This window comes from Eutrema salsugineum, unplaced genomic scaffold, assembly GCF_000478725.1.
Source record: "Eutrema salsugineum unplaced genomic scaffold, Eutsalg1_0 scaffold_13, whole genome shotgun sequence".
NCBI lineage: Eukaryota > Viridiplantae > Streptophyta > Magnoliopsida > Brassicales > Brassicaceae > Eutrema > Eutrema salsugineum.
Window position 1 is genome coordinate 4,641,360 of NW_006256885.1, and position 26,236 is coordinate 4,667,595.

The 26,236-nt window shown below is 35.0% G+C and overlaps 6 protein-coding genes and 1 pseudogene across 6 annotated transcripts; 3 read left to right on the forward strand and 4 right to left on the reverse strand.

Moving 5' to 3' along the window:
* The first annotated feature begins 769 nt into the window (after positions 1-769).
* On the forward strand, positions 770-3,020 carry LOC18024097 (ethylene-responsive transcription factor RAP2-2). Its single transcript, XM_006407042.2, has 3 exons — positions 770-1,214; positions 1,745-2,628; positions 2,723-3,020. The coding sequence occupies exons 1-2, from the start codon at positions 920-922 to the stop codon at positions 2,581-2,583; spliced, it is 1,134 nt and encodes a 377-aa protein (XP_006407105.1). The 5' UTR covers positions 770-919; the 3' UTR covers positions 2,584-2,628; positions 2,723-3,020.
* A 1,438-nt stretch (positions 3,021-4,458) lies between these two features.
* Positions 4,459-6,226, forward strand: LOC18024098 (annotated as a pseudogene).
* A 974-nt stretch (positions 6,227-7,200) lies between these two features.
* LOC18024099 (GDSL esterase/lipase 4) lies at positions 7,201-8,782 on the forward strand. Its single transcript, XM_006407044.2, has 4 exons — positions 7,201-7,532; positions 7,698-7,825; positions 7,909-8,139; positions 8,233-8,782. The coding sequence occupies exons 1-4, from the start codon at positions 7,265-7,267 to the stop codon at positions 8,725-8,727; spliced, it is 1,122 nt and encodes a 373-aa protein (XP_006407107.1). The 5' UTR covers positions 7,201-7,264; the 3' UTR covers positions 8,728-8,782.
* On the reverse strand, positions 8,729-10,557 carry LOC18024100 (GDSL esterase/lipase At3g14220). Its single transcript, XM_006407045.2, has 5 exons — positions 10,248-10,557; positions 10,001-10,119; positions 9,699-9,899; positions 9,196-9,451; positions 8,729-9,099 (listed from the first exon to the last, which is right to left on the reverse strand). The coding sequence occupies exons 1-5, from the start codon at positions 10,495-10,497 to the stop codon at positions 8,843-8,845; spliced, it is 1,083 nt and encodes a 360-aa protein (XP_006407108.1). The 5' UTR covers positions 10,498-10,557; the 3' UTR covers positions 8,729-8,842.
* A 1,127-nt stretch (positions 10,558-11,684) lies between these two features.
* On the reverse strand, positions 11,685-13,822 carry LOC18024101 (GDSL esterase/lipase ESM1). Its single transcript, XM_006407046.2, has 5 exons — positions 13,481-13,822; positions 13,274-13,392; positions 12,634-12,834; positions 12,273-12,528; positions 11,685-12,177 (listed from the first exon to the last, which is right to left on the reverse strand). The coding sequence occupies exons 1-5, from the start codon at positions 13,743-13,745 to the stop codon at positions 11,849-11,851; spliced, it is 1,170 nt and encodes a 389-aa protein (XP_006407109.1). The 5' UTR covers positions 13,746-13,822; the 3' UTR covers positions 11,685-11,848.
* A 5,063-nt stretch (positions 13,823-18,885) lies between these two features.
* Positions 18,886-21,100, reverse strand: LOC18024102 (GDSL esterase/lipase ESM1). Its single transcript, XM_006407047.2, has 5 exons — positions 20,762-21,100; positions 20,550-20,668; positions 20,058-20,258; positions 19,670-19,931; positions 18,886-19,420 (listed from the first exon to the last, which is right to left on the reverse strand). The coding sequence occupies exons 1-5, from the start codon at positions 21,024-21,026 to the stop codon at positions 19,080-19,082; spliced, it is 1,188 nt and encodes a 395-aa protein (XP_006407110.1). The 5' UTR covers positions 21,027-21,100; the 3' UTR covers positions 18,886-19,079.
* A 2,032-nt stretch (positions 21,101-23,132) lies between these two features.
* LOC18023434 (GDSL esterase/lipase ESM1) lies at positions 23,133-25,299 on the reverse strand. Its single transcript, XM_006407048.2, has 5 exons — positions 24,987-25,299; positions 24,760-24,878; positions 24,388-24,588; positions 24,010-24,271; positions 23,133-23,690 (listed from the first exon to the last, which is right to left on the reverse strand). Exons 1-5 carry the CDS (start codon positions 25,249-25,251, stop codon positions 23,350-23,352), a joined length of 1,188 nt encoding a protein of 395 aa, XP_006407111.1. The 5' UTR covers positions 25,252-25,299; the 3' UTR covers positions 23,133-23,349.
* Between the last annotated feature and the right edge of the window lie 937 nt (positions 25,300-26,236).

The following is a 26,236-nucleotide window of genomic DNA, read 5'->3' on the forward strand; positions in this document are numbered from 1 at the left end:
GTCTCTTCAGCAGTTCGTCAAGATTCTAGGAAGTAATGTTTTTCCATTTTACCCTTACCTTCATACAATTTTTTTTTTTAACATCATTGTCCAAATAGATGTTACAAGACATAATGTTAAAAAAAATCAGCTTATTAGTATATATCTATTTGATTAAATAATTTGTATAATTTGTCACTTTCTAGTGTTAAACTCGTATGAGAGTACTTTTTACCCTTGATCACATAGACCACATAAGGCAAGACATCATGCATGGTTTTACTATCTGAGACAATCGAAAAGAAATAAATCACTACTAGTAGTTCTAATATAATGAAGAACACTCAAACTTTATTTTAAACGAAAACTGACTATTTATAGCTCAACAAATTTTCTTACTTCTAATTACAAAGTTGTGTCTAAGTTCTTGTGATATGTATTTTTCATTAACTCTCCGTGAGTTTATCACACATCTTATCACATCAAAGTGAAAATTAGACCTCAAAGAAAAGAAAAGTTTAAATTTCATTGAGATGCAACTTATATCTCAACTTACCATATACTAACGTTTTGAAATAACACTTATTATTTAGCTAACATTACCACTAAAAATAATAAAACATTTTCTTTTTGCGGAAACAAATATGACGAATTTAATTATAATCATATATCTCTATATAAGTTAAAGAACAGCAGTATTTTACTCACAATGGCATTATTGTAGAACGTCTAACAAGTAAGGGTATCATAATAAATAATTAGCCTATATAATATGCGACGCACCATTTCTCTACCTTTCTGGAGAGTAACAACAAACCATAGCGAGATAGGAAAATAAAGAAAACACCCCAAAATAACCAAATATTTATAGTTTCGCCGCTAAGTTTCAATTTCTTAACATTTAACACCCTGAAAGAGTAGTGATTTTGTGAAAGCCGCCATGTGTGGAGGAGCTATAATCTCCGATTTCATTCCGCCGCCGAGTTCCCGCCGCGTCACCAGCGAATTTCTCTGGCCGGATCTGAAAAATAAGGGAAAAGCTTCGAAGAAGAGATCGAAGAAGCGGTCCGATTTCTTCGATTTGGACGATGAATTCGAGGCTGATTTCCAAGGGTTTAAGGATGATTCTTCTTTTGACTGCGAAGATGATTTCGATGTCGATGATGATGTGATGCCCTTTGTCTTCACCGCAGCTACCAAACCCGTGGCTTCCGCTGCCGCCTTCGCCTCCGCTGGTAAATATCAGAGCCTAATTTAAATTTTGATTCGGATCTCATTTTACGATTCATGTTTTCATTGATTTTCGTTATTTTCCATTTCGATTGGAAAAAATGAGAGTTTTTCTTTATGATTCCCTTAAATTTGGTTGGTCTTTGATATGGGTTTCTGGATCATCATGAAGTTTATCTTCATATTCCTTTTAGTTTCTCTTTCGATGGTTATTCCTCAGCAGAAGATATTCGAGCCAAAAAAGTAAAGATCTTTATAACTTTTTCAAAGGTTTCTGGGCAAAGGAAGAAGATATAGACTTTTTATCGCTTTGTTCTTTACAGAATTATTGCCTTATTGCTTCAGTTATTATTTAATGTCTTTGGAAATGGTTGATCTCATTGGTTTGGTTATCATCTGTTGATTTATTTACTAGTTTACCGAGATTTTGGAGTTGTCGATGTCCAGATCCCGTAGCCGAAGATGCAGTTTTGTTTATGTAATTTTGTAGAGTTATCATATGATTGATTGATATTGTGTGTTTTGACTTCATTAGGTTCAGTTTCTGGCAAGAAAACTGTAGAGTGCGATGTGCAAGCTGATAAATCTGCCAAGAGGAAGAGAAAGAATCAGTACAGGGGGATTAGGCAGCGTCCTTGGGGAAAATGGGCTGCTGAGATCCGTGATCCGAGAAAAGGCTCTCGGGAATGGCTTGGAACATTCGACACAGCTGAGGAAGCAGCAAGAGCTTATGACGCAGCTGCACGCAGAATCCGTGGCACTAAAGCTAAGGTGAATTTTCCAGAGGAGAAGAAGATCCCTAGCGTCTCTCAGAAACGCCCTGCTGCTAAGACCAGTAATCTTAAGAAGCCAGTGGCCAAACCAACCCAAAGTCCAGCTTTTGTTCAGCCGCCAACACATCTGAGTCAGTACTGTAACAGCTCCTTTGACAACATGGGACAAAACTCCTTTGGTGATATGAGTTTCATGGAAGAGAAGCCTCAGATGTACAACAACAATCAGTTTGGGCTATCAAACTCGTTTGATGCTGGGGGTAACAATGGATACCAGTATTTCAGTTCTGATCAGGGAAGTAACTCATTCGACTGCTCTGAGTTCGGCTGGAGCGATCATGGCCCCAAGACACCCGAGATCTCTTCAATGCTAGTCAATAATAACCAAGCTCCGTTCACTGATGAAACCAATGCAGCCAAGAAGCTCAAAACCAACTCTGATGATCTGATGGTATACCTTGACAACGCCTTATGGGAGTCTCCATTAGAAGTGGAAGATATGCTCGGCGCAGATGCTGGCCCTGTGACTCAGGAAGAGGAAAACCCAATGGACCTATGGAGCTTAGATGAGATCAATTCCATGCTGGAAGGAGTCTTCTGAATTGCTTGATGGGTTGTCTAGTTTGTATATAAAAGCTGTGTGTTGGTGAGTTTCAAGCCCTTGTGGATTCAATCTTGTCGTCAAACAATATCAACTTTGGTTACTTAATCTTCTGTCTGGTTTTTGTTGTGTCTCACAGGATTTTGCTGTTGGGGGGAGATGGTACAAGTCACACCTGGAGCTTGTTGAATTGAAGTCTCTTTAAATTTTCTGAAATAAAAGGAGTGATGAAGTAAATAGAGGGTATAATTTCTATGTAATGAGTCTTCTTCCTTCATTTTTGTCCATCTTTTTTTTCTTAAGACAGTCTTTTAATCCTTCGAGCACTCTTTTTAATCTTCGTTTATAGCTTATCTGTCACCCCTCGAAACTTCGAAAGTGTTTTGTTTTGTACCCCCAAAACTTATTTAACATTTTAATATAATATTTGGAACCTCTGTTTGTTTTATTATTGTATCTCTACTGCCTAGCAAAACTTATGCTTGGTTGATATATTGAGAAATGCTAAATTTCTTTACTCATCCATTGTAAATAACAAAGAGATCGAAAAGATTCGGTGTGGACCTCGAAAACAACAACGATACTAAAAATCAGGAAACAGAACCGAACCGGACAAAGAACGCGTCTTGTATAATAAGGAGAGAAAGTGAGTCACTTGCAAAACAAAAACAAAAAACAAAAAAATAATAATCGAACAAAGGACAGTAGAAATGGGGTTTGCTCATGTTAACAGTATATTATACAGAATTGAGTTATTCTTGTAAACTTTCTCGTGAACCCACGGATAGACTAATTATATTATAGGGATCTCTATATTATATTACACCTATATTTTTGACAAGAGAATACATCCAAATTATTCTGTGGGGCATTGTGTAGAAGCAGGTTCAATGTATGATCGATCAACGAGACAGCAACTGATTCTTTAACATTTTAGTTTGTTGTTAAACATTTTCATTTCATCTAAAGTTTATCACTCAATGTCAATGACAAAAATAAATAAAGAAGATCAATTTAATGAACCTACTCTAGTGACTACTGCCCATTAATCTCTTATGCGATGGGTTGGGTAATTTGCACAATAGAAGGTCTTCATAGTTAGTTTTCAGTTTAATATGCATCAAACGTCAAAGTACGTATACTACATTACATGAATTATAAGTTAGGTTTGTTATTTTGGGGTTTTAGTTTGGAATATATGTCATTGTACATTCACCACATGGATTATAATTAGATTGTATACGTTTAAACATTATTTTGTGTTCGTATCGTGAATTCCATTTAAGAGTATTTTCGATTTTCCTTTCTCCTTTTGGCCAAAGCATAAAAGTCAATTTTGAATTCGCCAATTTTTTTGTTTTAAATCATTCTAAGAAAGAGATTGGAAATTTCCTTATCAGTTTCTTTTTGTTTTATTTTAAGAACCTTGATTATTTATATTTTTATTAAAACCTAGAGTAAAAAGATTACGTTTGATTTATTGAAGAAGTCCTTTATTTAACTAATCAGTTCACATGAATCATGATGATGATAATTAAACTTTCCCATTGACCAGCCGTCCCGTGAAAGACAAGAAACTGATATTTTTAAGCATATTTCTTATACGAAGCTCGACTGACTAACTCAATTAAGTTATATTTATTTTATATAGTTCCCTCCGATAGTATAATCAAATTAAGACTTTTCAAAGAGGAAATCTTTTAAATTAATTCTGGAAAATCAAAAGCTTCTTTGTCCAGAAACGTTTGCGAGCATTTCTCTTCATTTTTTTTCTATAGCTAGCTTTGACTCACTATCAGCTATATAAACGCACGCGTTGTTCTACTTAATTAGCACACACACAATTCCTATATAAAAAAGATAAATACGATTCATATGGCAAACATTGACGGATTCCGTTCGATAATCTTACTCTTTTCGACTATAATTTTATCAATCAATTCAATAAATTGTGAAAGAAGTCTGTTAACGAAGCAAGCAGCTTTGTTTGTGTTCGGAGACTCAGTGTTCGACGTTGGTAACAACAATTACATCAACACATTCCGAGCTGCTCAGGCCAATGTTTGGCCGTATGGTCAAACCACGTTCAAGTTCCCGACCGGGAGAAATTCTGACGGCCGTTTAATTCCTGATTTTATCGGTATAAACAAAATTAAGCACATATCCATCTATATATCTTTGCATAGTTCATCATTCGAATATATTGATATATATAAAATTATCGTGGGATAACTTTGTGGCAAACGCAGCGGAATACGCTTGGTTACCGTTGATACCACCTTATCTACAGCCCGGAAATAGCGTCAATCAGTTTACTTACGGCGTTAATTTCGCTTCCGCCGGTGCCGGAGCTTTGATTGAAACTTATCAGCCACAGGTATTTAATTATCATATATGTTCAATAATATTTGCATATAAACTAGAAAAAATATAAGTTAGTACTTGAAGATATGTTGAGTCTTTGATTCCTACTTGAATCATATATACGGCTTTGACGGTGCTTTAAAAAAAAAAAATTCTAATTTATTGACAAAAACAATTTGATATATATTTTTTAAGGTTACTTACATCTCTGTTCTATTTAAGTCGTTTTAAACATTTTTTCTTTTATTTGTATCTTTAATTAGAACGTGATACCGTTGGGAAGCCAATTAAACAACTTCAAGAATGTGGAGAAGATGTTTAAAGAGAAATTAGGAGACGCAGAGACCAAAAGAATAATCTCGAGAGCTGTTTATCTCATTCAGATTGGTCCTAACGACTATTTTTATCCCTTCTCTGTTAACGCCTCCCATTTTCAATCCAACAGTAAAGACAAATTCGTCGATTATGTTATCGGTAACACCACGACTGTGATCGAGGTATTTATATATATGGGCTAACTAATTCCATACAAAACTCTTATTTTTGAATATTTGATAGGTTAATGGATATCATAATGTTACCACAAGAGTTGATTACACACATGCAATGTGTCAAGATCTCTATCCTAAGCTACTAATTAATCATAATTCATAAGATTTTTTGTATTCTTTGCATGCAGGGAATTTATAAAATTGGAGGAAGGAAGTTTGGTATCATGAACATGGGTCGACTCGACTGTGTTCCGGGAATGCTAACAATGGATCCAACGAGAATAGGATCATGTTTCGAACCCATCACTTAGTTGATAAAACTTCACAACGTCAGAATTCCGAACGTTTTGAGAGATCTACAACGTCGATTACCCGGATTCAAATACTCTCTTTTCGACTCCTACACTGCTGGAACCGAAGCTATGGAAAATCCCACAAAATACGGTATTAAGCCTTTTGTGTTATTTATTATTCTTGTTTACAGTAATATCTCATATATGTGAGGCTCAAGTATAATGCATGTTTCAAATGTGTTTTGGTAATTAGGGTTTAAGGAAGTGAAGAAGGCTTGTTGTGGAAGTGGACCGTTCAGGGGAAGCAGTACGTGTGGGTACCGATCAGGAACGTCACGTGATTTCGAGTTATGTGAAAACGTTAATGACTATATGTTCTTTGATGGCTCACACACGTCTGAGAAGGCTAACCAACAGACCGCGGAGTTGATGTGGGACGGTCCGTCCGATCTTGTCGGACCCTACAATCTCAAGACCTTGTTTCAAAACATTTAATGAACTGAAGTATCCAGAATGTATGGTCACGTTTGTGTAACGAACGATATAATACCTTTGATGGTTGTATTGATAATTATTTGAAAATTATAGATTGGAAGATTGAGATAATCGAATCAAATACTACGACACACAAAGACTCAGCCACTCAGGCTTCGTTATTTCTAGATCAAAGTCAAGGCACTGGAGGATGATACAAGCCGATTGAGATTAACATTTGGATAATTTTCATTTTGGTCAACTCATTCTAGAAAGCTAGACCACCGCTTTTTACTAATCAATAGATTTGAGTGAATACACATCAATAATACCGGTCAAATATTTCTAACAATTATCACATCTTACTTTTAAGTTTTCGCACTACATCGTCAAAAGCTTTTCAAAAAATTCTTGCGTTTACAGTGTCGTGGCCAAGGGAAGTCCACATATACGATCACATCAAATGTTTTTGGTTTTGTTTTCTTCAGTATAATCAGCGTTGTTTTTTCTAATTTTACTTGACAAATCTAACATTACCGATACTTTTTTGAATGTAAACTTTCTTCAACAACTAGAATTTACTTTTGGTTTTTCTTTCAAAATCAGATGTTCTTTTTCTGGTTCTCGGTCAAAATTCAAGACCAGATAAAATCAAGATAACATAAGAATTCAACCATTTGCACCGAAAAAAAGAAACATAAAAATTCAACCAACTATGATAAAATAACATAAATGTCTATTGCAGTCCAAAAAAAATGTCTATTGAAATATATGGGCCGTTAGAAGGTACCTATACTATTACCAATCATTTGAGGATGTCTTCGTCAAAACTCAGCCGCCGTATACAAAATAATCGGGTCGTACGTTAATTAGAATTTATATTCAAAGTCGTACAACCGTAATTTATTACTATTGCAAAAGAAAAAGCAACTTGACCACATTGCAAGTTATAAAACAGTAACATTAATTAAACAAACTAAGCACCAGAGCACCTCTATATATAGATATAACGGACAAGAGATGATTTTGTAAAGGAAGAAGAAGAGAGTGCAACTAAACATGGCAAGTTCTGTATTTAGTTCGATGATCATCATCTTATTCATCTGCACAATAAGCTTATCGCTAGGCTCAGCTTCTTGCAAAAACGATTTCGTAACGAACAAAGCCGCTTTGTTCGTGTTCGGAGATTCTCTGTTCGAAGCCGGAAACAACAATTACTTCGATTCTCTCCCAGGTTTCCGGTCAAATTACTGGCCGTACGGTAAAACAACGTTCAAGTTTCCCACGGGACGGGTTTCCGATGGACGTATAATCACAGATTTTATCGGTACATCATCAAATTAACAATACTTTCTTATTTTATTTCACTAATTTATTCTTTTGATAGAGAAATTTAGCCTACTTAGTATTCTGATTTACGTTAATTTTTATATCGAAACTATCATATAATTGCATGTTGCTGAAAATAACGTATAATTTTCTGACGTGGCAGCTGAATACGCTTGGTTACCGTTGCTCCCGCCAAATCTACAGCCTGGTTACAGTAACAGTCAATTAACCTACGGAATTAATTTCGCTACCACAGCCGCCGGAGTTTTCGCCGCAACTTTTCCCGGAGTGGTAATTATTACTCTTCAAAAGAAACATAAAAAATTATATTTTTGACTAAAATCGTTGACTTTTTTTTTTGGGTTTCATCAAAGTCGAAAGATTTAGGAACACAATTAAAGAGCTTCAAGAACGCATCGCAAGTGTTGAGATCAGAGTTAGGAGATGCAGAGGCGAGAAGGATCATCTCAAAAGCTGTTTATCTTTTTCACATCGGAGCAAATGACTATCAATACCCATTTTTCGCAAATACCTCAACTTTTAGTACCACCACCAAAGAGAGTTTCGTCAAATTCGTCATCGGTAACACAACGAACGTCATCGAGGTTATATAACAGTTTTGTTAACTTTTAACAAAAGCAGAGAGGAATATAAGAATATTTGATTCTTAAAAAAAAATGTGAAATCCATTTTTTCAGGAATTGTATAAAATGGGAGCAAGGAAATTCGGATTCTTGAGCTTGGGACCGTACGGTTGTACACCGAGTGCGTCGATAATAGACCGGACAAAGATCGGATCATGTTTCGAGCCGGTCTCGGAGCTGATCAACCTCCATAACCAAGAGTTCCCTAAAGTCTTGAGGCGTCTGGAGCGGGAACTATCAGGATTCAAATACTCTCTTCACGACTTTCACACTTCTCTACTCCAAAGAATCAACAATCCTTCTCGATACGGTTTCAAGCAAGGGAAGATGGCATGTTGCGGGAGCGGACCTTTGAGAGGAATCAATACATGTGGATTCCGAAACGGACCTTCGCAAGATTACGAGCTATGCGAAAACGCTGAAGATTACATCTTCTTTGATCCTTCTCACTTGACGGAAGAAGCTCATCGACAGATCTCTGAGCTGATTTGGAGCGGACCGTCTAATATCACTGCTCCTTACAATCTCAAAACATTATTTCGAATCTAAGTCTTTTTTTCATTGTAAACGGTTTGCTTTTGTTTGTTTCCTCCATTTCTTTATGAAACGGATTACTACAACCATTTACTTATTTTACAAACAAACAGAACAAAAACTAGGGCTTTTAGATTTCTTGCGCCGCAAGATTAGTCACCGATTTGCCTACGAGATCCCTTATGTTAACCGGAGAGACGACATGTTTGTCACCGGAATAGAAGAGATTAGCGATGTCTTCATCCGTTTTCTCAGTGTTGTGACGACCGTCGAAAAACAGAAATGATTTCTGGTAACTGCAGAGTTTCGAATGCACGTTGCTATAACCGCACCCGAACGCATTTCTCGATCCAGTACCGCAACATGAGGTCGTCGTATCAGTATATCCTAAGCATCAAATTCACGATTTCATTTCATATTAGAAAAGCCGAATCAGAATGTTAAAAAAAAAAAGAGAGTTTGTTTTTTTATATAATTGGTTACCATGGCGTGATGGTTCATTGATCCTTTGGAGGATTTCACGGTTGAAATCAAAGAGGCTGTAACGAAAGCCACGGTATGGCACGGTCAACGCAACGAGCACACGTCTAAGCCGTTCATTGTGTGTTGTCACCATGAAGTTAACCATCTCCATACAACTTTCACCTGTCTTGAACTCTTGTCTCACTATTGGTAAGCAACCAAGCGGTGCCAAGTTCTGTACCGCAAACTTCCTCGCTCCACCTGACCGGTACAAACTCTGCATGTCATCAAATACATTTTCCCGGTTCAATTGTTTGATTGATCGCCCAATAATGTAAATACCACAAACGATCAAAATCTCGTAAAAGCTTGGTCAAACCCGTAAACCGGCAGGGATGGCATTCAGAACCACAGACCGGACTAAATCTAAACCGGTCCAGATAGCCGGATTATAGTCCATTGCAATATTTCCTAGTTGAATCAAATCAATCAAATTAATAGAGTTGTTAAGCAACTGTACATACCATTAGATCTCTGGATAGCCTTTGAAGAACATTGGCAACATGAGCAATCTGCTCCACAAGATTGGCATTTGGGTGAGCCTTTGCGAAATTCAAGTAATCATCAGCTCCGATGTAGATCAGGTATATAGCTTCTGCTCGTTCTTTATCGGTCCATTTCTTGCGTAACTCTATAAATTTCGATATCTGTTGTCCTAAACTCATCTGCCCAAACAACAAACATAATAATAGTAATAATTACAAATCCATCTTAGTCTTAATCCTCTTTATCAAAGGCGGAAAAAATAAGAAGAGAAGAAGCTTACAGTGTCAGATTGGGATCCAAGAACAACTGCTCCAGCAATGGCGAAGCTTGCTCCATGAGAAAGATCGGCTGTTGGGTCAAGAACCGGAGGAATCGGTTCGCGATGACCAATCAATCGACCTGATTGCAATTAGATCGGAATCAATTACAAGAACCTCAGAGAGAAAAAAAGTTTAATTTCTGTAAAAGTTTAATTACAATTACAAGACTTTTTTTCTGTAAAAGTGTGTCCATGTATAAATATATACCGACGAAATCAGGGACAATGTGGCCGTCAGACCAACGACCGGTTGGATCGTCGACGGAGTCGCCGTAAGGCCACATAGTGGCCGGATCGAACGCCGACGAGAAGAGCTTCGTGTTGCCCACATCGTAAGAAGAGTCGCCGAAAGTGAATAAGAGAGGAGGCTCGCCGGCGGAAACGTTTGCCGGGAGACTGGAGAGCGTAAAAGACGCTAGTAACCCTATGAAGAAGATTGAATTACGGTTGATTGCCATTTTGAAACAAAGGCTTTTTTTGTTAGCTCTTTGACCGTGGAGTTGTGTGTCGACTAGTCTGTGTTTGGACTTTTATGCTTGTCATGTTGTTGGTATATGTGCTTTTGCACAAAAAACCCGGATCCGAATATCCGAACCGAAACCGAACCGAAATAGAGGTATCGAATCCGAACCGAAATTTTTAAAAATATCCGATGGATCTTAAACTCTTATACCCAAAGAACCGGAACCGAACTAGTACCGAACCGAGAACCGATTGGGTACCCGAATTATCCAAAATATAATTATATATCCTTTTAAATATTAGATTTTTTTTGATATTTTTGATATTTGGTATATATTTCTGGTTTTACAGATATATTTTCTTTATTTTTGGGATTTTTGGATATATTTTTAAGTTTTGATATATATATTTTTGAATTTTTGTTATTAAAAAAGTGTGAGTCGAATTAAAAATTTGAGGCAAAAGATCCGGATCCGATTATCCGAACCAGAATCGAACCGAAATAAAGGTATCAAACTCGAACCAAAATTTATAAAAATACCCGATAGATCCCAACTTCCTCTACCCGAAATATCCGGAACCGATTGGTTCCGAACCAAAACCGAACCGAATATCCGAATGTCCAGGCTTATGTGCTTTACTTGGACCAAACCAAACCGACGCTAACTCCACTGATTAACAAAATATTTATAAATAAAACCGAAATTAAAACAAAATTAAACCGAAGGGCGAATGGTTCAAAATACGTCTGTCATTAATACATGTGATGAGATCCAATCTTTATAGTATTAAGAGAGAGTGGCCAGGAGGTGAGGTGGTTCCTTTGTTTTTTATTTAATTATTATTGCCAACCTCGGGAACCACAGCTAATAATATTTTTCTCCCTCGAGGTAGCTAGTATTAACTATATTACGACAAAAAAAAAAAACTCGTGTGTATTATCCTGTATTATATATTAATATGAGAACTTCTTTGTGACGTTACAAAAAAAAAAGAGAACTTTTTTGTAAAAATATTAAATTTAACATATACGTGTTAACATAACTTCAAAGTTGAACTTCTTTACTGTAACAATCTCAATAGTTTTAGGCTTTCAGCTAAGGCTAAGAGCTATCTACACAAGCGTAATTAACGATGTCTATGCATACCAAATTATCATAGCTAGTGATGAAGCTGTAGAAACAATTGCAAAATCTCTTATTCTATTTTTTCATAGTTTACGAAGCAGGTTACATTAAGATATTCAAAAACCATTTTATTCGACAGAAAGCAGATATCGATACAATATATAATAAACGATAGTATCATATCGAATTTGATTGAGCACAAAAGTCATCCAACTAAGAGTTAATAAGCGGATAAACCGAAGTTGAAAACGCTAGCTGGACGACGACGACGGATCGAGTTCTTCTTATTAGGCTCCCAAAACTCAAGCATATTCACTCCAGCTGGGTACACGATTAGCTCACGTACGGTCATCGGCTGGATCACGTTAGGGTCTGCTCCATAGATCAGATGAGCAATTTCCTCTTGAGCCTTCTCTGTGTTGTGACGTCCATCGAAGAAGAGGTAAGCTCTTTGGTACTCACATAGCTTCGAGTGCACGTTTCCCATCCCGCAACCGTACGCATTGTGCGTCCCAACACCGCAACATGATGAGTTCGCCACGTAGAATCCTATACAATATATATATTCAGATATTAATTAAGCAAATGATTTTGATTAAAATAGATATATGTGTATTATTGGTTAATGGATTGATGATTTTTACGGTAGTTAAGATGTCTCTGTGTCCTACGGATGATGGCGTTGTAGAAATCGAAGACGGTGAACTGAAAACCGCTGTTCGGTTTTTTAGCAAACTCGTTCAATATCGGACCGATCTTCTCGTTGTGTTGTTTTGCCAAATTGTTGAGTGGCTCGTAACACTCGTTGCCTGTTTTGTATTCTTGTCTAGAGATCGGTAAGCAACCCAACGGTGCTAGCATTTGAACCATGAATTTACTCGCTCCCAATGAGTATAACAGCTGTAACATAAACGTGACTATAGTAAGCAACATTTGAGCATATATATATAGAAGTACAAAAACGCATATATACATTTGTTTGTTGATTGATGACAATTAACTTACGCCTATGTCGTTCTTTAATCGGTTAGTGACGGAAACGACAAAAGCTTGCTGAGCAGAAGCGTCTGCAGTGGGATTGTTCTTGGTGAAGTTCAAATAATCTTCAGTACCGATGTATATCATAAACAGTGATTTCTCTATGTAGTCGTCGGTCCAAGTTGATTTCATACTTCTGAATCTGTTCACTTGTTGGTTCAGTGTCATCTGGATAGACACAAGGAATTTACAATTAATTTAAAATTTGTGTTTATTATGCATGCGTGTGTGATTTCTTTTTCTTTTCTTTTTGGTGGGTCTTAAGTTGTCAGCTAGTCACATTCAACATCATATTTAGCTCTGTTTGTTTTGTGTGTAATTTCCACATGGACAACCGAAGATCGTCCATGTCTTATCATTTTAGCACATATTTCCAATTTATTTTCTCCTAGCTTTTATAACTTCTTCCTCAGTTTAGCAAATCACCCTAAAAATAACCCTAATGGATCTTATCTCTTTTAAGTTTCTAAATAAATAAAACAAGTACAGCTGTAATTCACATGTTTAAAAAGAAGGAAAAAATAGAAATAAATGAAAGCTAATAACATCTATTAACTATTTACTTATATATCCAAAATTGTTAATATGATATTTTTTTGGTACTTACAGATTCCGCCGGAGCACCAAGAATAGAAGCATCGGCGACGGCAAAACTAGCTCCACGTGAAAGATCAACGCCCGGTTTCAGCGCCGGCGGGATTCCGTTCGGAATAGACATGAAGTCACCTATACAATCATCATCATATATTGTCATATTATTAATTTATCTTATTTACTAACCAATATATATGTATATATAGGAAAAAGAGCGTACCGATAAAGTCAGGGACGATGTGGCCGTCGGAAAACTTGCCGTTGGGGTCGTCGCGGGATTTGCCAAAAGGCCATTTGGTCTGTGGAGGGTTTTTGTTTGTGCTTAGAAACACTTTGTTTCCGGCGTCGTAATAAGAGTCTCCGAAAGTGAACAACGCTACCTCCGGAACACCCTCGCCGGCGTAGACGACGATGATCGGATTATGGAAGATAGTCAATACCAATATTGCCCCCAGAACACTCACCAAATCGCACTTGCCTACCATCTCTCAATTATTGGTTTATGCTAGCATGAGTGGAAATATTTTGGTCGGGTAGTGGTGAACTTCAACACTCTCCACTTGTCATATTTATATAGCAAAACATATAATTATAATAAGCTTAAATGATTTAACTTTATTAAATAAAAACAAATTTTAACGGATGAGGTCTCGTCTCATATGTTATCTAAATTTTAATAATATTTAATTGTATGGATTTTTTTCCACTATTTAGAAATCCACATAACCAATATTAGTATTTTTTTTTCTCAATTATAGATACTTATGATGTGAGAGACCCCAATTAAAGGTGCTTTTAGCATAAGATATATTGTAGGACATTTATCCTTCCGATGTTTATTCAATTTCGATATCTGTGGAGGTGGTATACTTCAAACCCCTTTGTCCTTTCATGGGTTTTAACTTTTGACACTTGTCACATATATAATCACACTTTTTTTGGGATGTAAATGTGAAGATTTATACCATTTTCAATTTTCCTAATACAATGTTGCAAGTAACTTATTCGACAACCCATACAACAAATAAGAAGAACAAATACCCCCAACCAGAGCAACAATCACGGAGGTCTAAATACAAGAGGGATAGTTCATTGCCCTCCAACCCACTCATACTGTGATATACAGCATATAGCGTGAAAAAAAACGGCCAGATTTTAACTATTGTTCATATTATAACGGAAATTAAAATTTTTGTTCAAATGATTGATTGACAAATTCGCAGTAATTTCTCTGCAAGAAACCATATTATATGGTTTAAGGATTTATCTAGCATTGTGATTTCGAGATTCTTTGTTCCGTTAGTTACTTAGTTATTCATAATATATGTCAAAGTCGGTCGCGGACTGAAACCAATAAAATTAATAACGTTTTAGATACCAAATATTTATCAAATATTGAAAGACATCATGTTTGAAAAAATAAATATTGGTTGAGTACTTTTGCTTTACTAAAAATTCTGTAGTTTGAGTTTGATTAAAACAGTTTTAGTGATTTGTTTATAAATCAAATGTTTCTTACTGAACTCAATTTCTTTTGATGCTTTAGCCTACAATAAGTTCAATTAGCATTGGTTCTTGTAATGGGCTTTGTTCATTCCGTATCATTTTAAAGCACACGTTGATGTAAAAGTCTAATTAATTAAAATTACTAAAATAACCAGAAATTATAGAAAAGAAATCAAAACGTGGCTGAAATTACTAGTACTCATGACCAGGAAAACAATTGCAGGATAATTCTTTTTAACCAACCGTGATGATCTATATGTTAATTGAGGGAATCGTTCTCCCTCTTTTATTTATCCTTTTTTTGTGTAATAACAGAGATTCCCATTTTTAAAAAAAAAACAAAACAAACATAGATTCCTATGTGAATTACGTGTTTCCCAGGGAGTACGTGGCATGGATCAATATGACAAAACATGAAAATAATTAGACATCAGCATGCATGCAAAAACAAAGCCAAAAACAAATAACATAAATACAGCATGCATGCAAAAACAAAGCCAAAAACAAATAACATAAAATACAGCTTGCATGCATTTACCAAATGTGAAATGTGTTTTGTTTTTAGTAAGAAAGTTCTGACAAACAGAAACTATTTTCGGATTGGCCAGAGCATCACTGACGACATATGCACATGATATTCACTTCAGTATACGGTCCCATTTACAAAATCGGGATACCAAATACTTATTTAAAATGAAAATAAAACAAATGGTTGATAGCAAAATTCAGTAGGTAAAATTTGGCTAATTAATATCCATATTGTGCTAAGTATGTATCTACACTTGGTCAAATCTATAAAATAATATATTATATGAGATATAATAAATTAAATAACAAAATATAGTATATATGGACAGAGGGATTTAACCATCTGAACTGCCTAATGAGTCCCCGAAAGTGAACAGTGTTACATTCGGAACACCTTCGCCGCCGTAGACAATGATCGGATTAGGGGAAGATGGTTAACACCAATAGTACCCCCAGAACATTCACTATATTACATTTTCCTGCCATCTCTTAATTATAAATAACGCGAGCATGAGAAGTGGAAGACTGATATATAGTATAGGGTGGTGAGCTTCACACTCTCCACTTGTCATATATGAAAGAAAAAAAAGAGCTAAAGCCTTGAGGAAATGAAGATAATAACGACTGAATATTTTCATGATTTCATTACTTTAATTGAGCGATTACACCATCAAGAGTATATTTAGAGACAACGAACATAAAATGGGAAAAGCCTAAAGCAGCAGACAGCTGTCCTTCACATATCAATCATTGATCACACGATCCAAAGAGAGCAAAATGGTTGTGGAGCGTGACCTGGTGAGCTGGCTTGTACGGAGGAACCTGAGTTTTGTCTGCAAGTGAAGCTCTGTTTTGCAGAAACAAAGTGACTGTTGCAGACTTTATCTCTTTGCTGGGCTGCTCTTCATTTTGTGAGCCCACTTCTTTCTTCTCTTTCAAGTCTATGGGCTTTTCTTCCTTGACGAGGCCTATTTTCTATTTCTCTCTTATATTTCCTTTGGTTTCCAAATTTGTTCTGTTGTTGAGATGTGTTTAACACCTTATTAATATTGCAAAAAATAATATGTATATAATCCTTAAAATTATTTAACTTATTTGCTATAAGATAAAAAATAATAATAACAATCTTAACGCGTCTCTTAGATTATTATTATTATCATAAATACGTTTGAGTTCATAAACTTTTTTTTTTGGACAAATTACAACATTGATCAAACAATCTGAACTAAAAACAATTGAAATTCTTAACAGTAGTTGGTTATGAAAGTACTTGCCTACTTGGCACAGAGCTCTTACTCGGTTTCTTTTTTGGTAGTTTTTCCTCACAAGCTCTAAAACTTATATCCTCGTTAGTGGTTACTACAAAAAAAAAAAACCGAGTAAGAGCTCTGTATTCTTTCCGTATTCTTTCTATAACACCCACTTAATGTAGATCACCTTTTTACCCTTTTGGAAAGTTCTACGTTTTTTTGTGCAAGTATATATGTAGATCACTATCAATCATCAAACCCTTTTTTCTTTAAGATAAGATTTTATATCAACATTTACTTCCTTTCTTTCGGAATTAGACCTTCCCCGACAACATTACACACCTACCATCCCTATAATTTCATATAATGTTAGGATTACAATTTTCGGTCAACGCGATATTCTATGCTTCTGTTTTCTTTAGATTAGAATCTCCCGTCATCAGCATTATACCTCTTTTTCTTAGGAATATAGAGGTCTTTGTTATCACTATGTATTTGACTTTGGCTCTAACGGGGGTTGATGAATCTATTTAACTGCCATTTTTTTGGTTTTCTTGTTTATATATTCACAATCGTTGACAGATGTTTTTTATAACGTCGTTAACAAACCTTTTAGTGACAATTTTGTTTGAAAAAGTCTTCTATTTATAAATTAAAGGAGATTAATATTTTGTTATAGTTCATCAATCAATGTATAACAAGTTTTGTGACGTTCATATCTCAGCTCGTCTATTTTCTAAGACCAATGCGTGTTCTCGATTGACACTGGTAGGCTTGTAGTACCGCACCTCTAAACGTTCAAAGGGGCCACCATCTATAGCATCTAATAATTGTGGTAGTACAATCATTATTTTTACTGTTACCCAACAATAATTAATGGAGTCGATGATTAAAGTTCAGCCATCATATCAAATGTATTATTATTGGTTGTGACATACCAACCAAGTAAACGTTTAAAACGTGTTACGTGTCCTCATCAATCCGGGAATGTAAATGAACGCTTTGAAACGGTTGATTCAAACGGGCGTTCTTGAAACGGCCAATATTCCAATGAGCTCTAGTGCTCTACAGTTAACTCTTTGTTTACATTTTATATGAAGTATAAGTTATTTTAATCATGATTTTGTAACGATCAGCTAATATTACATTAATCGTGAAAAAAAAAATGACAATGATGATGAGATGTGTATAATCGTATTCGCATAAATGATTGAAAGTTTAGTTTTCTTGAATTTTGTCAATCACGGGAATATTAACTAACTTCATCATTACACTGTAAGCCAAAATTAGAAAGAGAACAAAAAAAGTTAAGCCAATGGTACAAACGTGAATTAAATAACAATGATGAGATGTATATGTTTTGCACTATATACTTCACAATTACAGCTCGAGTGGCCTATACCCAACGGTGTGGCTGCATGCGAAAAAGTTTATATAAATTTTTTTAACCAAAAAAAAAAGAGTTATATATAAAAATATATTACATCACATGCACATTAATTGTTGATTGACTCATTAAATTTGCGAAATAATTCAACTTTTTAATGCAATATTCACATATTGCATTATTCACGGACTCAGTAATTATTGAAGGTCCCATAGTGTCGAAAAAGGTCCCTTTCAGTTTACTCCCTTTGATTGGCACAAGACTTTTTTTTATATATACTAACATTTACACAAGACATTTATTGGTGGTGCATTTAGTCATTTAATTAGTCGTTTATATGTAGCTAAATTTTTCCCTTTGATCGGCACAAGAAATTTTTTTAACACTGTTGGTGCATTTAGTCATTTAGTCGTTTATCTTGTAGCTCAATTTCCCATATATGACAGATTTGAAGTCAAAAGGAGACACACATTTGATTGTTACATATGCATATGTCTCTTGAATAACCATTCAATCGTCACCCAATTATTCAACGTCGGTCCCTACGAATTAAATATTAATTATATAATTAAAAGCAATTATATAATTTAAAAGCAACATACTGGAAATTGACAATTTAAAAGCAACTAAAGAATATAATCACGCAAATACAACACAGTGCAGATTTAAAATAAGAATTATGCTCTCAACCAAAGTAAAGAGGACAACAAATTTTTATATTAATACAGTACTTGATATTCCCCTCTTGTGCTAAATTTATTTTATGTTTCTGTTTTCTTTTATTTTGGTATTTATTTATTTTAATTTTATAATTGGTTATATCATTATGGTTTTGTTTATCATATATGTCGTTATTGCATATTTTTTTATTTCTAATTAAGTTAACAACTAATCTTCTGCAATCAATTATTAGCTAAATTTTAAATATTATAATTTCGTTTTAAGTACATTCTATAGAAAAACAGTTGCATTATCTTTTATTATATTTTTTCGTAGATTACGAAACATATTACACGAAGACATTTAACATCAATTTATTCGACGGCATAAACCGAATTACCACGTAACGATCGACATCGATACAAAATACGATAGTAGTAGGCTCATCATACATATAACCAAAGATTCATCAGCTCAAAGTCATCCAACTAGTAGTAAGCTGATAAATCGAGGCCATCGAGGTAAGATGCACGAAATGGACGACGACGACGACGAATAGACTTCTTGTTGGCCTCCCAATACTCACGCATATTCTCCTTAACCGGATACACGATTAGCTCACGTACGGTCATCGGCTGGATGACGTTAGGATCGGCTCCATAGAGAAGATGAGCAATTTCCTCTTGCGCCTTCTCTGTGTTGTGACGTCCATCGAAGAAGAAGTAAGATCTTTGGTACTCACATAGCTTCGAGTGCACGTTTCCCATCCCGCAACCGTAAGCATTATGCGTCCCTACCCCGCAACACGATGTGTTCGCCACATAAAACCCTATAGATCAACATGAATCATTTAGATTATATTATATCTTCACGCGCGTTCGATTATCCTTGTGGCTTTTATCAGATCTTTGGTATCTTTAATCTGTTTTTTTGTTTGCATTGTACTTAATAAACGTTTAATAATATGATAAGATCGCTGAAAAATTCTCAATGTACTAAACAACATGCAACAATTAATTAGTTAGTGAATATTTTTTTTTGCTAAATAGTGAATATTATGGTGATGACGATGACTTACGGTAGTGAATACTCCTGCCAGACGCAATCCTACGCAAAACGGCGTTGTAGAAATCGAAGACGGTGAACTGAAAACCACTGTTGGGTTTTTTAGCAAACTCGTTCAACATCGGACCGATCTTCTCGTTGTGTAGTTTAGCCAAATCGTTGAGTGGCTCGTAACATTCGTTGCCGGTTTTGTATTCTTGTCTGGAGATCGGTAGACAACCCAATGGTGCTAGTAATGGAACCACGAATTTACTCGCTCCCAGGGAGTATAACAACTGTAAAAATAAACATAAATATATTTTATATATATATGTAAGCCAAAACATACATAAATAGTAAGTCAAATGAACATATTAGTTAATGTACAAATACGCATAATATACTGTTTGTTGACAACTTACGCCAATGTCGTTCTTCAATCGGTTAGTGACAGAAGTGACAAAAGCTTGCTGAGCAGAAGTGTCTGCTTTTGGATTGGTCTTGGTGAAGTTTAAATAATCTTCAGTACCAATATATATCATAAACACTGATTTCTCGATGTAGTCGTCTGTCCATTTTGATATCATACTTTTAAATTTGTTCACTTGTTGATTCAGTGTCATCTGTATATACATCAAAAAAAAAAAATTGGTAAACATGTTAAGATTACATAGACAAGTAATTTAAAAAATAAATCAATTAAACTTTTCTTATTAATAACTATTATTAAAAGAAAACATTTATTTTCGATTTTTTTTAAAGCTGTATATTTCTGAATGATTCTTTCTTATTCTTTCCCCAAAAGGGACATCGTTTAAGCTGTATATGTACTTCAGGTATTATTATACCTAAAAAGTCTCTCTTTTGTAGAAAATCCAATGTTTTCTTTTTTTTTTTAGCGAAAGCAGACTTACAGATTCCACCGGAGCCCCAAGAATAGAAGCATCGGCGACGGCAAAACTAGCTCCACGTGAAAGATCAACGTCCGGTTTAAGAGCCGGTGGGATTCCGTTCGGAATGGACATGAAGTCACCTATACAATAACCATGAGATCGATTAGTTATTATCTTGTGTCTTAATAAGCTACACTATATATCGTTAATTAGATTATTAATAAAGAGCGCACCAATAAAATCGGGGACGATCCGGCCATCGGAAAATTTGCCGTCCGGGTAGTCGATGGATTTGCCGTAAGGCCACAAGTTTTGTGGAAGATTTCTATTTTTTTTAAGTAGAAACACTTTGTTTCCGGCGTCGTAGTAGGAGTCACCAAAAGCGAACAACGCTACATTCGGAACACCTTCGCCGGCGTAGACAATGATCGGATCATGGAAGATGGTCAATACCAATAATGCTCCCAAAACACTCACTAAATTACACTTGCCTGCCATTTCTCAAAGGTATTATGCGAGAGAGAGAGAGGAGAGGAGAGGATTAATGGACGGGTGGTGAACTTTCACGCTCTCCACTGGTCTTATTTATACTGCCAATATAATATAGTACTCGTTTTTCTTTCACTAATATAATATTTTTTTAATAATATATTATTCAAAAGTAATGTAATCTGTAAAGAGAAATCTTATCTATATCGCATCCCCTTACAATTTCAGGCTCAAGACTCACGTAGCATGAGGCCATATCCATAACCGTTTCTAGAGATACGAAGTCTCGAACTTTAAAAAATGACACTCATCATATTAAATTCATATAAAATCAAAATTTAAAACATAATCCAAAAAAAAATAAGATAACAAAATTTAAAACATAACATTTCTTCTCTTCTTTGTAACAAATTCATTAACCACGTTTTCAACACTTTTAACTAACTCTCTTTTGATAGACATATAATTTGATAGACATATAATGAAAAATATATATAAATCTATAAAGAGTTAGTTATGCTAACATTTTACTGAGATTTTTTAGAAAAAAAGTTAAAACACATCGCGTCAATAAATTATCATCATTAATCATTACTTTATTTTTTTATTAATTAAATATTAGATTTAATATTTAACTAAAATCTGTTGTTGCCTTTGGATCTTCAAGTTTTTTTATAAAATTTGAGCTCGTAAGCCAATGCTTCTTTTTCACTCACATAGGCACGAACCTGACCATATATCAACACTTTAGTACGAGAAGATATGAGGCCATATCAAAAAAATATTGTTTGCCCGAAAATTGTTACTTTATGAGATTTTTATCGACACTTTAGTACGACAATCTATGCGACCATATCAAGAAAATTGTAACATTTCAGAAAATTATTTTGTTCTAACGTATAGATTGGTCGTTAAATTGCTTTCTTTCTTTTTTTTACGTACATTAGTTAAATTGCTTAAAAAGGCATCTTAAAGCAAAATTTTGGGTAAACTTAATAATAACGTATTTACCTTAGATACAATTCTGTTTTAAGAGGTTGAGATTGAAAAAAAAAGGATTTCAGATATAATATATATATATATATATATATATATATATATATATATTGGAATTAGGTTTTCATTTAATAACGAGTTGTTGGAAATATTAATATCAGCAAAAGTTATTCGGCTTAAAAATAACCGTCTTAAAACTTTTGCCTCTCGTTATTCAAGTTAGTACCATATCTAATATCCCTAAGTTATTCGGCTCTAAACTGTTCTTCTTCGATCCATCTGCGATTCTGCGCCCAGCATGTTCTTCATTGGGAATCTCTGTCTTGTCGTCCATCGTAATTTGTCTCATTCAATTCTCCATCAACATGTTTTATCTGGAAACGTTTTACCCCCGATTTAAATGGTCTCACCTAACAATTGATGATATTTGATTATTGTCACTTAGTATTTATTAACTCCCTGAAATTTTTTGTCTTTCGCAATACGGCGCTCAACTTTAGAAATTATCAGCTTCTTATTTTAATCTTTCGCAATACGTCACTCATCAACTTTAGAAATTATCAGCTTCTATGTACTGATCTGATCTCAACGTATTAGCAAACTCGAAATGGAATATGAAAACTGCCAATCGCATATATTTGTATATCAACAAAACGATTCATATATACGCGCGACTTGTATATAGATATCCACAACATATTTTTTAAAAAGTGGGAAATCTTTCAGGAACAGATGAAAAACTCTAGTTTTTGTTAGCGTCCACTGTAGTATACGTGGAAAATGGAGACAAACTCTCTTGTCAGTTGTCACAGACCATCCTCAACAACAGAGGTATTCACGAACGCTAAAGATAATTGCAAATGTGGCTATTACCTTGATTGATTTATCTGCAAAATAGTGATACTAATTTTTGTTGAAAATCAAAAGTAGAATCAACAGTTGCAATATACATATAATATATATATATATATGTGTGTGTACTTAATTTATTTATATACATGCATATATACTCATAAATTTATTTTAAAACAGTTTATATGTATACTGTAGTCAAGAATTATTATGTATATAAAATAAAATATCTACACACCTATACTATGTAGCGCGTGATGAACAAGCTATAGAAAGACCTTTTTATTAATCTTCGTAGATATTACAAGAACACATTCAACAGCAATTATTAATATATATATTTTTTTCACTCAACAGCAATTTATTCGACGGCATAAACCGAATTACCATGCACGACACCGATACATAGTGCATTAGCAGATACGTAGTAGTAGGCTCATCATACATATAACGAAAGATTCATCAGCTCATCAAATTCATCCAACTAGTAGTAAGCTGATAAATCGAGGCCATCGAGGTAAGATGCACGAAATGGACGACGACGGCGACGAGTAGATAACTTGTTGGGTTCCCAAAACTCACGCATATTCTCCTTAGCCGGAAAGACGATTAGCTCACGTACGGTCATTGGCTGGATCACGGTAGGATTGGCTCCATAGAGAAGATTTGCAAGTTCCTCTTGCGCCTTCTCCGAGTTGTGACGTCCGTCGAAGAAGAAGTAAGATCTTTGGTACTCACATAGCTTCGAGTGCACGTTAACCATTCCACAACCATACGCAAAGTGAGTCCCTACCCCGCAACACGATGAGTTCGTCACGTAAAACCCTACAGATCAACGTGAATAAATTGAAGTTTAATTATATGATCTTCACGTACGGTTTACGTATCGTTTGTTATCTTAACTAGTGATAATAATTTTTGTGTGTTTGTAATATGGTACTTAGTAAAATAATTGATGATATATAATCAACGTATCTTAGCAGAAAACTTTCCATAAAAATCATTGTATTTTTTGTGTTTGTAATATTGTACTAAGTAAAAAAATTGATAGTGATAATAATCATATGCGGCCCTGAATTTCTGAAACAATAAGCAACACTTAATTAGTTAGTGAAGATTGATTATGATGATGAAGACAGCTTACGGTAGTTAATACTCCTGCCTGACGCAATCCTACGCATAACGGCGTTGTAGTAATCGAAGACGGTGAAGAGAAAACCGCTTTTGGGGATTTTAGCAAACTCGTTCAACATCGGACCGATCTCCTTGTTGTGTAGTTTTGCCAAATCGTTGAGTGGCTCGTAACATTCGTTGCCGGTTTTGTATTCTTGTCTGGCGATCGGTAAGCAACCCAAAGGTGCTAGCAATGGAACCACGAATCTACTCGCTCCCAGGGAGTATAATAACTATAAAATAAATGAATAGTATATGTAAGCCAAAAACATACATAAATAGTAAGTCAAATTAAATGAACATAATTAATGTACAAAAACGCATAATATACGGTTTGTTGACAACTTACGCTGATGTCGTTCTTTAATCGCTTAGTGACAGAAGTGACAAAAGCTTGCTGAGCAGAAGCGTCTGCTTTTGGATAGGTCTTGGTGAAGTTTAGATAATCTTCAGTACCGATGTATATCATAAACACTGATTTCTCGATGTAGTCGTCGGTCCATTTTGATATCATACTTTTAAATTTGTTCACTTGTTGATTCAGTGTCATCTGTATATACATATAGGAAATTAAAAAACGACTTGAACTCTTCTTTTTGTAACTCTTAACGAAAGGAAACCTTAATGTTAAAAATCTTTAAAGCTAATATACTTCATGTGTTATTAAAAAGATAAACATAAATAGTCTATCTCTTTCTTTTAATAGTAAAGGCAGACTTACAGATTCCACCGGAGCTCCAAGAATAGAAGCATCGGCGACAGCAAAACTAGCTCCACGTGAAAAATCAACATCCGGTTTAAGAGCCGGTGGGATTCCGTTCGGAATGGACATGAACTCACCTATACAAAAGCCATGATTTATTATTATCTAGTTTCTTAATATAAACTACGCTCCTTGTATTTATATATATATATATATATCTTTAGAATATTAATAAAAGAGCGTACCGATAAAATCGGGGACGATGCGGCCATCGGAAAATTTGCCGTTGGGGTAGTCGGTGGATTTGCCGTAAGGCCACAAGTTTTGTGGAAGATTTCTTTTTTTGTTTAGTAGAAACACTTTGTTTCCGGCGTCGTAGTAGGAGTCACCAAAAGTGAACAACGCTACATTCGGAACACCTTCACCGGCGTAGACGACGGTCGGATCATGGAAGATGCTCAATACCAATAGTGCCCCCACAACACTCATCAAATTACACTTGCTTGCCATCTCTCAAGTATGAGTTATGCCAGCGAGAGAGAGGAGAGGATTGGATGAAACTTTCAGACTCTCCACTCGTCATATTTATAGTGCCAAAATGATCATAATATTCACCGTTATGTAAACTTTCTTTTTACTGGCCACATAAAAAGATTAAAAACATAATAGTGGGGCAATCAACAAATTAATTAAAAAAAAAAATCTTATTGATATCTTATCTTACGATATGAGGGAGGCTCAAGACTCACGTGGCATATTATCTTAATGTTTGGATGCGAAAACATGTGTGCACGAAATTTAATTATTGTACGAGATTCTTATCGTCATTCTAGTAGCACAAGATACGAGGACATATATATTACGAAAATAGTAACATATCACGAAAATAGTAACATTTCAGACAAATAAGGGGACTCCTCTCCATTGAATATCATCAAAGCGAGAGCGTAATGTACCGATCTTCACAACAACCTCCTCTCCTTTGAATATCATCAAGGCTTTGGTGGATCGGAGTATGCAAAACAGACTTATATCCTTCCCTCCAAAAGATCGTAATTCTTTTTTTCTCCTTGAATTTTAATTTGGTTGTATTTCTCATCTGATTTAATATTGATTTTGCTTGGTTCCAATTTTGGGTAAGCTGTAAGGGTGCTTTTCCGTTTTAGTATGTAACTGTAACCGTTTCTTTCTAGTATCAAATCTTAACATTAAACCCAAAAAATAATAGGACGCCAAATTTTTGTTCTTTTTTTTTTTTTTTGAGAGCTTCTTATTCATCTTCTTAACCAAAAGGATTCTAACGTGTAGATTTGATCATTAGATTACTTTAAAAGCCATCTTAAAGCAATTTTTGGGGGTAAGCGTTTTTCCTTTAGAATAGCTTATTTTTCTTTCATAGTTAGTTACATCTCCAGTATACAGAGGATTTGAAATTCGCACAAAACTTACAAAAAAAAAAATAAAGAGGGATTTATACACACACGTATATATATAT

Bases quoted from the DNA above. Each gene is read 5' to 3' on its own strand.
- LOC18023434 (XM_006407048.2), bottom strand. From the start codon at position 25,251: ATGGCAAGCAAGTGTAATTTGATGAGTGTTGTGGGGGCACTATTGGTA. The intron at 24,272-24,387 runs GTAAGTTGTCAA...TTTATTTTATAG, and splicing joins GATTAAAGAACGACATCAGC to TTATTATACTCCCTGGGAGC. The intron at 23,691-24,009 runs GTAAGCTGTCTT...GTTGATCTGTAG, and splicing joins AGGCAGGAGTATTAACTACC to GGTTTTACGTGACGAACTCA.
- LOC18024099 (XM_006407044.2), top strand. From the start codon at position 7,265: ATGGCAAGTTCTGTATTTAGTTCGATGATCATCATCTTATTCATCTGC. The intron at 7,533-7,697 runs GTACATCATCAA...CTGACGTGGCAG, and splicing joins TATAATCACAGATTTTATCG to CTGAATACGCTTGGTTACCG. The intron at 7,826-7,908 runs GTAATTATTACT...GTTTCATCAAAG, and splicing joins CCGCAACTTTTCCCGGAGTG to TCGAAAGATTTAGGAACACA.
- LOC18024101 (XM_006407046.2), bottom strand. From the start codon at position 13,745: ATGGTAGGCAAGTGCGATTTGGTGAGTGTTCTGGGGGCAATATTGGTA. The intron at 13,393-13,480 runs GTACGCTCTTTT...ATGATTGTATAG, and splicing joins CATCGTCCCTGACTTTATCG to GTGACTTCATGTCTATTCCG. The intron at 12,178-12,272 runs GTAAAAATCATC...TATATTGTATAG, and splicing joins ACAGAGACATCTTAACTACC to GATTCTACGTGGCGAACTCA.
- LOC18024100 (XM_006407045.2), bottom strand. From the start codon at position 10,497: ATGGCAATCAACCGTAATTCAATCTTCTTCATAGGGTTACTAGCGTCT. The intron at 9,900-10,000 runs GTAAGCTTCTTC...TTGTTTGGGCAG, and splicing joins TTGGATCCCAATCTGACACT to ATGAGTTTAGGACAACAGAT. The intron at 9,452-9,698 runs GTATGTACAGTT...GATGACATGCAG, and splicing joins GGCTATCCAGAGATCTAATG to AGTTTGTACCGGTCAGGTGG.
- LOC18024097 (XM_006407042.2), top strand. From the start codon at position 920: ATGTGTGGAGGAGCTATAATCTCCGATTTCATTCCGCCGCCGAGTTCC. The intron at 1,215-1,744 runs GTAAATATCAGA...TGACTTCATTAG, and splicing joins TGCCGCCTTCGCCTCCGCTG to GTTCAGTTTCTGGCAAGAAA.
- LOC18024102 (XM_006407047.2), bottom strand. From the start codon at position 21,026: ATGGCAGGCAAGTGTAATTTAGTGAGTGTTTTGGGAGCATTATTGGTA. The intron at 20,669-20,761 runs GTGCGCTCTTTA...GTTATTGTATAG, and splicing joins GATCGTCCCCGATTTTATTG to GTGACTTCATGTCCATTCCG. The intron at 19,421-19,669 runs GTAAGTCATCGT...GTTGATCTATAG, and splicing joins TGGCAGGAGTATTCACTACC to GGTTTTATGTGGCGAACACA.